Consider the following 13,373-nt stretch of genomic DNA (forward strand, 5'->3'; position numbering starts at 1 on the left):
GTTCTGCATTTCGTGCCCCAGCAATTCCTGACCAGCTGTGAATGAAAGAGAGTAAGGAACAAAAATACAAAAATGACCATGTAGCTCATCTTTTCTCCCATTTTTGAACAACATTGCAACCCTGACCAAGTTAACTTTTTGATACTTCCCCTAAATTTGCCTGGTTGCTGGGGCTTGTCAAGACGTACACTCACTGCTTTGGTGGGTTTTGGAACCAAAGCAAATGTGATGTACCCCGCTCCTTCCATGATCTTTTCATACATTGGGGCAAGTTGTTCTGTGATTCTACCTGAGAGAGTGGATATCATGCTTGATCTCACCTTTAGTAGGGAAGCATAGTGGTTATATACGAAGCGGATGCATCAGGCTCTGGTAAGTGACAAACTGCATTTTTAAACCATTTTTTGGTAATATTATACGTCTATGCTTGGTTTTGTATAGTTTTATTAGTCCTCAAAGCTGATTTTTCAGGCGAATGCTTGTCCTGTGATGGTTGTTAAAAAAAAAAAAAGTGGGTGACTTTGGCTGAATAGCTGGAACACGAGGACTTTGTTTTTTAATATCTTCATTTTTTATATTTCGTATGGACTGCCATGTTTAAGGTTAAATTACATTCTTATTTTTTTGCGAACAAAAGAAAAATCAGAGAAAATGAAAACACTCATTATGGCTGCAGTCCTCCCATTAAGATAGGGATGCCAGGGCTATCACGCATCCACTAAAGGAAAAAGAATAATTGGGACTTCATTTAGCATGGAACAAAACTAATCGAGAACTAGGAAAAAATATGGGTTAATACCTTTGAAATATATTTTTTAAAAAGCAATCTAAAACCTCGAGTCCTTGATATGTGCTATAAACAAGAGTAACTGAACATCACATTCATTAAAGTTTTTCTTACCATTCCAGGCCTTTATCCATAGGTTCAAATTTGTTTAATTTCTTTATTGACCCTTTATATAGTGATACATTTAGGAATTTAGTGAAGGACAACAGCCGTAAGTAGAGAAAGAATATTTGCATACAAAGAAAAACGAATAGTGAGCAGTGGTCATTGTTTCTAATAAAGGAGACTAAGAGAATAGTGCAATTTAATGATTTATAAAGGAAAACAATTATAGAGATGACTTTGAAAAACAGCACAACCTGATAGAAGGGTAAAATGGTGTACAACGCGCTTCCGAGTCCTGGGCTAGGTGTGATTACCTTTAGAGCTGAACTGTTAGATTAATGTCTTTAATGAGGGAGGTAACTGCTTGCAAGCGTCAAGGCAAAACCTTCATAAAGTTATGGCTGCAATAGTTGAGGTTTCAATTCCTGAATCACTTCTGGTTAGTAAATAATAACTTGTTTTTTACATAGTGCTTCATTCCGCACCTCGGAGAGATGAAAGGCTGAGTCTGTCTTCCTGGGGTTGGAACGTGCAAATTGCACTTGTCAGCAGTGAACATTCATCTTACTGATATGTCTTCCCTGCTAGGAGGATACGGTGATTCTTTGGGTCCTTCCAACTGAGCCTTAATCAGTACCCCTAAGTTGTCTTAGTGAGTTAATGTCTTCTCCTCAGATGTATGTGTGTTCATTTTGTATGTCACAGGCTCAGACCATGCTGTCTGCTAATCTACCATCTAATAAAGTTTGTTTTGGTGAGTTGAGATAATGACATCCGTTCTTTAGAGTACCATCAGGCGCAACTTTGAGCCACTAAGTGCCTTATAAGTGTTGCTGCTCCCCTCGCTTCTACTTCATCAACACCCTGAAAAAATAACTCAGCGGGCTTCTTTCTGCCACCTATACCAATTTGATGTGCCCAGCAGCTCTGTACCCTTGTCCTCTAAAATCAGCCGTGCACCAACAGTTACTCTTCTCAAGCATCACAGTAGGAATATCTGAACTCACACTCACAAATACCATACTGCTCACTTGAAACGTATATCATAAAACAAGCTGTTAAATATTTCAGCTAACCCTAGTCCTCTACCTAAGACCATACCTGCTCCAGACAGGTAGCAGGCAATGATGTCCCCTTTATCTGCAACTGAACGTGTGCAGCCAAGCTACCTCAAGTCCTTTCTCTATTCTGTTGCCAGAAGAAACACAAGGACCTGGTATTGTATTGTATTGTATTTTCATTTATATAGTGCTTACCACCCATGACAAGGCATCAAAGCACTTTTTTGGCGAGTAGCACGCTACTCCGGAATCCGAAAAGGATTAGTGGTGAATTAGTATAGTGAAATGTGAAAGTAATTTGAGTGGTGGATATGTTAGTCAGTTATTTGGATTGAGAAGGATAGTGTAGGGATAGAAGAGGGAAAAGGTTTGCATTTATATAGCGCTCGCTACCCCTGATGAGGCGCTGAGGCTCTTTTTTGGCGAGTAAAACGCTACTCTGTAACCCATAAAGGATTAGTGGTGAATTAGTATAGTGGAATATCAAAGTAATTTGAGTTGTGAATATATTAGTCAGTTATCTTGATTGAGAAGGATAGTGGAGGAATAGAAGAAGGAAGGGGTTTGTAATTATATAGCGCTTTCCAGTAATATATATATTAGTCCCTTTTCTTGAGCTAGGTTCCTGTTCTGGCGGTTACTGAAGCCAGGATGTTTCCTTCCAGGTTTAGGGTATGCACCCAGAGCTAGTGTAAGTGCACATGCTGGAGATGTCCTCTCACTTTTCCGCTGCAGGAGCTGTCAGCTCTGCCAGTCCAAAATAGAGAACACTCTGCCCTCTTGGCGCATAAAACGTATTTTCCAGACCGTTTCATTGTTGGCACTACATGCAGTGGAAAGACTGCTTGAGTAATAGAACGTAGAATCAATGTGTGGCTGTTCTTGAGGTTTGATGGACTCCAGAAACAGAACCGTCCCCAAAATAATTTTGTTTAACATATTTGTTCATGCCACCGGTGTTAGGTGGAAGAGCTCTTTTTACTGGAACTTTGTATCCTGGATGGTCTGCAAGTATTATGATAGGAAGCCTAGGCAGCTAATGTGAATACAGTCTGAAAATATTGAAACGAAACACTATAAATGTCTCCGATCTTTATAACCTGTGGTCTTATTTAATGATTCCACTCTGTAGTGATCAAGCATATGGCACTGTTCTGGTCTGCCCAGCTTCTTGGTGGTCTCTCTGCTGCTTCTATTGGTCAGCCGCCCCCTGTAACCTGGTCTGTCTTCCTGGCTGTACCCTGGTCCTCTGGCAGAATCGGTGCACCATGCCTGTTGCTTTGGCCACTGGTATCAGTCCTATGTATAAGCCAAGTGCTCTAGCATTTTGCCCAAATCAGTTGTTCTAGGCCAAGTGTTCCATCCTCTCTTCTGACCTTGTGACCTAATATTCCATGACCCAGTTGACTGTCACAGCTCCTTTACATATCTAAAGTATGCCTGCAGATGGGAGTACAGTTATTATAGAATGTTTGCATTAATCAAATAGATCCCTCATGTTCAGTGGACATCAAATGAGGTGGTCTAGCCTTGTAACTTCCCCTGCTTCACGTAGTGATTAACCTGGGGTCTGATTTGTTTAATAGGAGTACAACCATACCACGAATGTGTATCTCCCATGCCAAAAGTATATGAGCATCTTCTCTTCCTAGTAAACCAAGATAAGAGGTGAGCTGATGCTGCTCGCTAGCAATCTTGCATTTAGGAAAGGTTTTTGGCTTGGAGGATTCAGAGACTGGCAAGCTTCTTCTGTTGCGGGTTTCTTTTCTATAAATACACTGTAGTTCCCTCACTTAAGCTCAAATTAATCCTTCCACATGCTTTGCTTGTAGACTCCTTTCATAATAGAGATAATCGAATTCCCTCCTGGGCAAACCCTAATTGCCAAAAGATAGCAATAGTGTACCTCCTCCTCCCCACAATAGACACCACATAACACAGGCATAGAAGGTTTCCTTCTGCTCTAAAGTCATCTAGATGCGGTTTGTGGTTTCATTGCCAGAAGACGTTGCTTCAATTATTGACCGTGGGGTGCATGATATGATAGTTAATATCCTGATGGAGGGCCATTCACTCAATTTGACATCCATCTCAGAAATGCTTAATTCTCATCTGAGGGTGAACCATGCATCAGGGCTTGCTCCCAGTCATCACGCTGAACTGTCACCCAACAGTCCCTGCATCCTCCAGCATGTGGAATTGTCCAGCAGTATCTACATCATTGAGACCTTGTGGTTCAAATCGTCAACGTGCAAGACGGCCCTGAAATAATGATTACTGATGGGAGTTTGATGGTGCCCTAAATACAACTAAATGCCACTCTGACTTCCTATCACCTGGAGTAGGTAGATGTGCCCGCGTCTTGTGCAGTTGGAATCCTCTACACCATTTAACTGATTGCCCAGGGTGTTGCAGCCTGGTGTCACTGGGAAGGGCTAAAACATTCCAAAGTTCATTATCTGTTTGGCCATGCTAAGGGTGGGGGCAAAAGAAGAATCCCTACACCCCGCCTCCTGGCTAAGTCACCATGTGTTTCCACAGCCACTCTTGCTTTCCTACCTTTGACCTTACTCAAAAATGTTAGTCACGCTGTGTGTGATTTGTGGTGATGAGTACGAGTTTGTCTGGCCAACAAAACCTCTTACTCCTCACTACTAATCTTACACAACGTGGAACTAACATCCTCCAGATGACTCCTGCTCAGTAATTTCTGCAGCAATTTCTGACACAGCAGACATGGCAGAGCTTGTTCCTTTCTACTGCCCATGTGCTTCCTTCATCATCCAAATGCTTCCCTGTGCTCACCCAACTCATCTCCCATCTAATATTAGCTTATCATAGATGGCCGGTAACTTCCTTACAAAACACAAACCCACTAATGTGGTTGTAGCGCTAACCTTGCCATTATCCACAAAACGTCACTGTTCATAGAGCCCATCTGACCACACACATCATTCAGATTCCTTTAGCCTGCCTCGCACTGTTCCTACTACCATCACCAGCCTTATTTACAGATCACGCAGCTACAACAAAAACACCTACGACAAATTTGCCTCATTCACATTCATTGCCAGTACTAGCAAGTTCCATACCCCTATTAGTACCCTCGAGAAAGCATTCTTGAAACTAGTCAACTCCATGAATCTCACTTCCCAACAAATCGCCCAATCAACCCACATAGCACATTCCAAGTGCAACACACCAGTTCTAGTCGCCTTGATTCTACCTTCACTGAGCTACCAAATCCCTAAATTCCAGACAGGACTGACCAGCGAATAATCAAATCCAGCAAATGACAAAATAATTGCATTAATAGTTGTCACATCCCTTGAGCCCCTGAAGCAATCACCTAATATACCGACAGACTACCCCCCTCCCGCCCCCAGTCAATAGCACCATCACCTTCACCTACTCTTGCCAACAAATTTGAACCATAACTCTCTGTAGTCTAATACATGTGTATAAGCTAAAAACTACTAAAGAGAAAGTGCTGAATTTGACAAACACTAGCTTCGGACACATAGCCAGCTGACCGAAGGTTGTCTTGGCAGAGAAGAGATGTCTCCTGTGCCAATTCCATGCCAATATGTCGAGATGACCACTTCCAGGGTGTTGTGTTTCAGTTAAAACCATTGCATGTAAGTTTATCTGAACCTGCATGTCCTGAGCACGTGACCTGGATCCGGCCCCACTGTACCTAGGTGGTACATTCCAAGATGGCCACTTGAGATCAAGATCCTCTCCAGGTAGCCAGCAGTGTCCTCCTAGGTTTGTATACTATTAGCCATGTTCTTTCACTGAACATTGAGGCGTAGAGTGCAGATTTTGCATTGAAACCATTGTGCCATGGACACAGCTCTACCTCAGAGCAGCTACTTCTCTGGACTCCCTAGCAGACAAACTTTGCACTTTGACCCAGTTGCACCTGCATGAAGCAGCACCATGGCTCCAGTTTAGAAGCCTCAACCAGAAGAACAAGTAGGGAAAACACGAGACTAGTCTTCCCCAGCCCCCACCTCCCAAAAGGTCTACCCGTAAGCTAACATTGGGTGTGGCTGTCTGTGGTTCTTGAACAAGTTTAAGGGGACCTCACCTCGGACATGGGCCCTCGTCGTCGAACACCTGCCCTGCTTCTCCTCCCAGTATAACTTACATGCATCTTATCTAGGACTACTGTAACTCCCAAACCCTGCTGACCAGTGCAAACCATAGCTTGCCCCCCTCCCAAAGCAAGCACCAATAGCACCATTGATTTGTTTTCTTTTGGAGTTTCATGTAGCAAGGAGCTCTTTGATGGCGGCAAGTTAGAAAGATGAAGGCAAAACATGCTGTCAGATAGAAGCACAATGTGTGCGAGTCGACTTGCATGGAGAATGTGGATGCAAGTGAAGGACACCACAAAAAAAGAAAAAATACACGTAAAAGTGAAACGGTGCCCAAGGAATATCTGACCTACTTATCAGCCCGGTGTAGTTGCAAAAGTGAAAACACAACTGATCTACTCGCTTATCTGCCCTCAGGGGCAACATCTTCTCTAAGTAAAAAACCCAATATAAAACACACTTTAATTAACCAGCATTTGCAATGCAATAGGTGTCACGTTTGCAAGACTTTAAGCTATTGACATTGTAAAAGACAATGCCTTTTATTTGTGTTTTCAAAACCAACACATATATAAAAGGCATTGTCCTTTCCAATGCCAATAGCTCAAACTCTCGCAAATGTGAGACCACTCTCATAGTGGCTGCACCCCTTTCTTTAAACTCTGTTTGCCGTATGGTAACGGCATCTAAAGAAAGGGGCGCGTCCACTATGAAAGTGAAAGCATGGTATGGGGACTTCCACTGCAAAAAATATATATATATTTAGTAGCACGTCTGCTAGACTTAAAGCGGACCATGCTGCCAAAGTAAATAAAGAAACACGGCCGCTGTAGTTAAAATGGACCATTATTACTAATTAAAATAAAAGCGGGCAGCGTGTTTGTGGTGCTGTAGGAAAGCACGTAGTGGGTGGAATAGGGGCAAATCATTCAACAAAATAGTGCTCACAGACCAGATAAAGCATACTGTGAAACAAGGCAAGTAAATAGTCCAGTCCTCATGGGAGGTTACAAATTCAGACAAGGCAGTACCAAGGAGGGACTACTACGCCTATTCATGAATGAAAAGCAACGATTTAAAACGGACAGTAACAGGAGCCAATTGAAAGGATGGGCGGAGCTTCAAGACCATACCTGAATACAGCATGCCTCGCAGAGCAGCGCATGCGCTGCCCAGGCTCGACCTAAAAATTGAATATTTCATTCTCTACAGTCATGCCCCCTCAACTATTTTAGTGGTACATAACTTTTGTATCGTTGCCGTGGTGCAGAACGCAGTGGTTCCATGGACTAGTGCAAAGAGCTTGCTGCTGTTACTTTTTCAATAAAATAGATTTCTTTGCATGAGAGTCCCTTTGTAATGTGCAGAGAATCCTTCCCATAAACTCCAAAGACTACACGGCTTGTGGCCCAGCACAGCCTGGATTCCGTGCCGCATGTTGCCACCTCTGCTGACCGGGGGGTGTGGGGGGGGGGGGGGGTCTCTGTGATGCTGTCCATTGATTCTGCCTTTTGCCATGCAGAGTTTTAGGGCCCGAGTGGTCCTTGAGCGGTGTCTTTTGGAGCGCAAGAGATTTCTCTCTCGGTGCCCGTCTAGATCTGCCTTGGTTCTCCCTGTCTTTCTCCCGGTTTACTGCCCCCCTCTTTTCGTGTCTCTCTCTTTCTCTGCCTTCTCTTGTTCTGTGAATCTTTCAGTGTCCCCCTCCCTTGATATGTGTGTATCTCTCTTTTCCTCTCACTCTTTGTGTCGAAGTGTCTGTCTCCCTGGCGAGGTCTCCCTTGATATCTATTCCTAGATTTCCGTCTCACTCACTTGTTGGTGTTTCTCTCCCTGTCTCTCTATCACATTATTCTGCCACTTCCTCTGTATCTTCGTCTTTCTGTCTCGATTTCATCTGGTGTGTCTTGTTGTCACTGATCTCTCCATCTCTCGATGCCGGTCATCTTTCCCTCTCCGTCTCGCCTCCTTCGCTCTCTCAATCCTGCTTTGCCTTTCCACCTCTTCTCTCTTTCTGTATCCCCTTCTCTCACTCTGCCTGCCCTTCTCTCACTCTGCCTGCCCTTCTCTCACTCTGCCTGCCCTTCTCTCACTCTGCCTGCCCTTCTCTCACTCTGCCTGCCCTTCTCTCACTCTGCCTGCCCTTCTCTCACTCTGCCTGCCCTTCTCTCACTCTGCCTGCCCTTCTCTCACTCTGCCTGCCCTTCTCTCTCTTTTTCCCTCGCTGCCTCCTGGTTTGTCTTCGCCACTGTTCCTTACAGAAGCCTCGTAAGAAACTCCTCAGCCTTGGTGTGAGCTTCCACTGTGTCGTCCGTGGGGGTCGCACGCCTCAGGCCAGTGATGGTGCCTTGGTGTGAGCCCACAGGGGGCCGCCCTGGGGGTCGCACACCTCGGGCCAGTGATGCAGCCTTGGTGCGAGCCCACAGGGGGCCGCACACCTCGGGCGGGCCAGTCAGGCCAGTGATGCAGCCATGGCGTGATCCCGCAGGAGTCCCCCTCGGGGGTCGCACACCCCAGGCGAGTGATGCAGCCTTGGTGCGATCCCCCAGGGGGCCGTCCTGGGGGTCGCACACCCCAGGCGAGTGATGCAGCCTTGGTGCGATCCCCCAGGGGGCCGTCGCACACCTCGGCCCAGAGAGACACCCTTCTCTGTGCCTTATCAGTGGCCTGGCACAAGGTGTGGGAAGGAAGGCGAGTCTCCTTGCGGGTGGCTCTTGCATGTGTCTCAGTTGATAGTTCAGAGAGTGCACAATCTCGGGTGCTGATGGCTAATGCATTCAGCAGTGCCTGAAGGGAACTCCATAATGAGCCACCGAGGTGACCGCTGGAGTTCATAGCAGACACATGCGGCTGTGTGCAGGTGCGGTGGAGAACCCCTGGGGAGCAGAGACAGACGAAGAGGGGGTCACTGCAGACAAGCAGACAGCAGAGGGATCTTGGGGTCATTATAGTGCAGGCTTCTCATCTCCAACGAGTAGCTCGTGAGCCCCGAGATGATCTCCAGCTACTTGTCAGTAGCACCTCTGTGTGTATCACTGACTTCCAAACTGCAACTGTTTGTTTGGTTACATTCAGGCATGAGGGTAACATTGTGTAATCCATGACGAAAATGTGTATTTTCAGAACTCATAAGCTGATGTTTGAAGAAAAATGGCTTTAATTTCCAAAATATATTTCCTGGTGATTTTTGAGTCATGTGTCCTGTGTGGAGACTTATTACCAATATGATTACCTCCTTGCCAGGGGCACTGCCGCTGTGGCTGGCATGTATTTCCTATGCATAGGCCTTCCAAATTGACAAAGCCTTTGTCACATTCCTGCTGGCAGCCCTTCTGATGCATTGAGGGGATCACTGCTGGTAATCTTGGACATGGCAGTAACTAATCTAATCTTGTCTGATGTGGTCATTCTTGCAAACATAATAAAATTAGTAGCTCACGATGATTTTCATTGAACATAAGTAGATCTTATTACTAAAATGGATGGAGACCCCTCTTCCTGTTCTAGTGTGTGTGGTGGGATTATAAGAGCAGGCAAGGAGAGGCGTAACATGCAGGATAAGGGAGCAGTAATGGATGCCAGGGTAGCAGAAGGGACCTCACACACCCTTGAACCTTCAGGGACATCATAGGGTTGGCCTCTTGACTCTACCGTAACTCTTAAACATCATTGTATTTTCTGCTGAATGTGAGGAGGTGCAAAGAGTGAAAGTGAGATAAGACCGATAACACTGTTTCCGAAGTCCGGCATGAGGCACACCAGAGTGTAGTATTGTGAAAACTTAAACCGAGCAGGGGGTTTAGCACATGTTACAAAGACACACAGTTGAGCATACAGGAATCACTCTCTTCATGCCAATAATTTCTGTCCATCTTTCGGAGGCTGGTCTCAAGCAAAAGTTAAAATGGCCCAATATTCACTGGAAAATCAGCTTTACCCTTTGTACCACTCATTTTATAAAGCCTTGTTAAGCGCGACTCGCCCGTCCTGCAGTCCATATGTTCGTAGAAGTCGAATTTATGAATTCATGTATGTAAATGTGTGTTAGTTGTCACTTGTCACCCAGGATCATACGAGAGCGGCTTAGTGTGGTCGCACTGCCTGCAAGTGGTACCTAGAAGTCTAGGCCACAAAGGCAATAGACCGCTGTACCTTGCAGAGTTCTGTGATGCTTTTTTTTGTTGGTTTTTCTTGCATCTCAAATGCCAGCGGGTAAGACCCTGCAGATCTTCAACATCGAAATGAAGAGCAAGATGAAGGCTCACACCATGGCGGAGGAGGTTATCTTCTGGAAGTGGATCTCAGTGAACACGGTGGCTCTGGTGACGGAGACGGCGGTGTACCATTGGAGCATGGAGGGTGACTCGCAGCCGCAAAAGATGTTCGACCGCCACGCCAGCCTGGCTGGCTGCCAGATCATCAACTACCGCACGGATGAGCAACAGAAGTGGCTACTCCTGATCGGGATCTCCGCACAAGTAAGGCAGGATTTTGTGCAGTCCTCTATATCTGCACAGGTGTCCACACAAAACCTTCAAAATGTGAGGCAGTGTGTGGGTAGTTCTCTGCAGCCCTTGGTTCCTCCAACAGCCCCGCTCCATTCGTGGCAGGAAGGGGACCCTATGGCTCAGGTCACTTGACTTGTATTCTGAACCTTAATAGTGTTCAGGATGTAAGGGGCAATGACAGCTTGCTACCCTATATCTGCAGTGCTAAATTATTAGGATAGCCGATTGGTGCATCTGCAGGAGCTTCCTTCGGTGTAAGGGCCGAACTGTTCAGCAGCTTTAAAGGTAGATTTCACCTGAGAAGGCCCTCTCTGGTGGTGATGGGTGTGTGGGTGTGCTTGCAAGGGCTCTCTTCTTTTCAGTTGCAAATCCTGCCCTTGAACCCGTGCTTCACCCATTTAGCCACTCTCTGCCCTGTCCCAGATCAGTCGACCTTCTGCCCCGGGTTTAGACTTCCTTGGAGCTTCCTTTGGGTCTCTGCCTAAACCCGCCATTTTCTCCAAAGTGGCAAGAGAGGCATTGGCAATAACTGAAGGTCGGAATATTTCAGTTCGGCTTGCATTTAGCTAAACCCCTATGTATGATATATGGATCTTGAGCGAAGTGTTCAGTGGATGTATAATGCTGGTGGATGGTGCAGCACGCAGTGGACATAGTCAAGAAACGTGTGTTGTGATGTTATAGAAAAGGGAGTTTGTGTGTTGTCATTAATGTGCCGAGGATATCTTGCAGGTCTCCGCTAACAGTAATCGTCCTGTTATTGAGGGAGCATCTCTACAGCATGCTTGTTTCTTGACGGCGTCCATGTTATTGACCACTATTGGACCTGGTGGAGGGGCTGCAGACTTTAGTTAGAATGACTCGCGCTATTTTGAGTGATCTTCTGTCCCATTAAAACAACCTATTCTTTGCATCACACAATGTGAATGTTTATGTAGGTGCATAGTGTTGGGTGTTTGACTTGGTTTAAAATTTGTGAATGCGTGTAGGTAGACCTCTTTTTCGCTGTGACAAATGTGGATTCCTTTTGGGGTCCTTTCCATCTGAATATAATAACTTGCTCCCTTTTACTCTCTTACTTGCAGCAAAACCGCGTGGTTGGTGCTATGCAGCTCTACTCTGTGGACAGGAAGGTCTCGCAGCCAATTGAGGGCCACGCAGCAGCGTTTGCAGATTTCAAGATTGAGGGCAACTCCAAGCCTTCCACCCTCTTCTGCTTTGCTGTCCGCGGTCAGGGTGGAGGCAAGGTATGTACACCACCCACAGGGGAAGGGGTAAAGTCCGGAACATGAGCATTCGGACCAAAGCTCTAGTGGGCCGTGGCCAACACCCGAGCAAGATGGTTGAGTTTTCTGGCTTTCCAGCAATCTATGGTTTCATTCTATCCTGAAGCTATACTTCCTGGGAACCCATCCCTTGGGATAGGCTAAACAGTCAAACAAAATGCTCCTGCTCTGCCTTGTGTGTACGATGAGCCCATGGAAGCAGTAGTTGGTCTCTGAGAGCGTACCATCATCTTCTCCATCGAAGAGGCCTCCCTCAGTCTTCTTTCAAGTGGGTCACGTGGTTTAAGAGCTCATTCTGACCAAGTCCTGGGCCAGACATGGTGGTGCTCTATGGTGGTTGGTACTGCAGGGGGAACAGTACTCAAAGTCCGTTGGCCCGCATGATGGTGGCTAGCAGTCGGCTCTTCCTGCTGTATTTGTGGCTCTCTGCTTTTCCAGTTCAGCGGGTGCTGTCGGGGACTCCGATTTGCCCTTTCTGGTTGTGAGGAAGACTGGAAGGGCCTGAAGGAATAGACTGTTGCTGCAGCGCCTCTCCCTCTGTGGGGATAGTCCTGGTGGCTCTGATGTTCAGAGGGGAAATATTTAAGTGAGCAGTGCCTCTTTTGCTACCTATGGCCCATAGGTGGCGGCTGTGGCTGAAGAGGGTGATTCTCTGCTGCATTAAGGCAGTCCGAATGATGAGCCAGAAAGGACTGCAAGAAAAATGTTACACTTTTAAAGATTCAAGCACGGAGTGTTTAAAAAAAAAAAAAAAAGAAAAAAAGAGAGTGGATAGGTACTTCTCTTGTGCAGTGGTTCTTAACCTTTGACCTCTGTGAACCCCGCTTAATCATTACAGGAACCTGGGGACTCCCACTATTTCATAATTGGAATTCGGGGACCCCCACTGAGTCATTGCTGGAAGTTGGGGACCCCGCCCTAAGCATTTTCTATGGGTTGAACCACAAGAAAGTACACAAATAATACAGAGACATGCGTTCATAAAACAAATGCACAAATGATGACATTTTAGTGGTAAGGTTGGAGCTTTCCTGAATTCAAGTGAGGTCACTCATAGTCCATACCATAGTGTTTGATGCACTTGCACTGCTCTCATGAATCCACCTGAGGCTGCTGACTTCAGTTTTATCCTCCAGTTTCGCATTCCTTCACATTTACAGAACGCTTTTGCATTTTTCAATTTTATGTTCTGCTTTTTCAATTATGTATATTTTATTCATCTGTTATTATTAATTTTCTAAGTAGTCGCGGACCCCCTGGGAATGTTTTGTGGAACCCTAGGGGACCCCGGACCACAGCTAAGAGCCGCTGCTCTAGTGGATGCAACTGTTGTGGCCCCCAGGACAACAGCATGCTGCTTAAAGTGATCCCGGGCAGTTTGGGAGAAGAGGTTATGAAAGGTGGAGGAAGAATGTGCAACCATAAGTGGAATAGGTGCAATAACAAGGAAGTGGAGGATGGAGGTGAATGTATGTGTCCACCATGAGTGGAAACGCTAAATCAGGATGGACGAGAAAAGAACATAA

General features: G+C 45.8%; 1 protein-coding gene across 8 annotated transcripts in view; it reads left to right on the forward strand.

Annotated features, from left to right (window-relative positions):
- The window catches only part of CLTCL1 (clathrin heavy chain like 1), a 369,670-nt gene that overhangs the window by 119,391 nt on the left and 236,906 nt on the right, over positions 1 to 13,373 (forward strand). For 4 of the 8 annotated variants that reach the window (XM_085634408.1, XM_085634412.1, XM_085634409.1 and 1 more), the window contains exons 3-4: positions 10,263 to 10,531; positions 11,647 to 11,808. In XM_085634408.1, coding sequence (XP_085490534.1) covers positions 10,263 to 10,531; positions 11,647 to 11,808 — 431 coding nt within the window. Of the gene's footprint in view, positions 1 to 10,246; positions 10,532 to 11,646; positions 11,809 to 13,373 lie in introns of all 8 variants that reach the window. The other 4 variants (XM_085634406.1, XM_085634410.1, XM_085634407.1 and 1 more) reach the window with 1 other exon arrangement.

Source organism: Triturus cristatus, chromosome 11, assembly GCF_964204655.1.
Source record: "Triturus cristatus chromosome 11, aTriCri1.1, whole genome shotgun sequence".
Taxonomy (NCBI): Eukaryota; Metazoa; Chordata; class Amphibia; order Caudata; family Salamandridae; genus Triturus; species Triturus cristatus.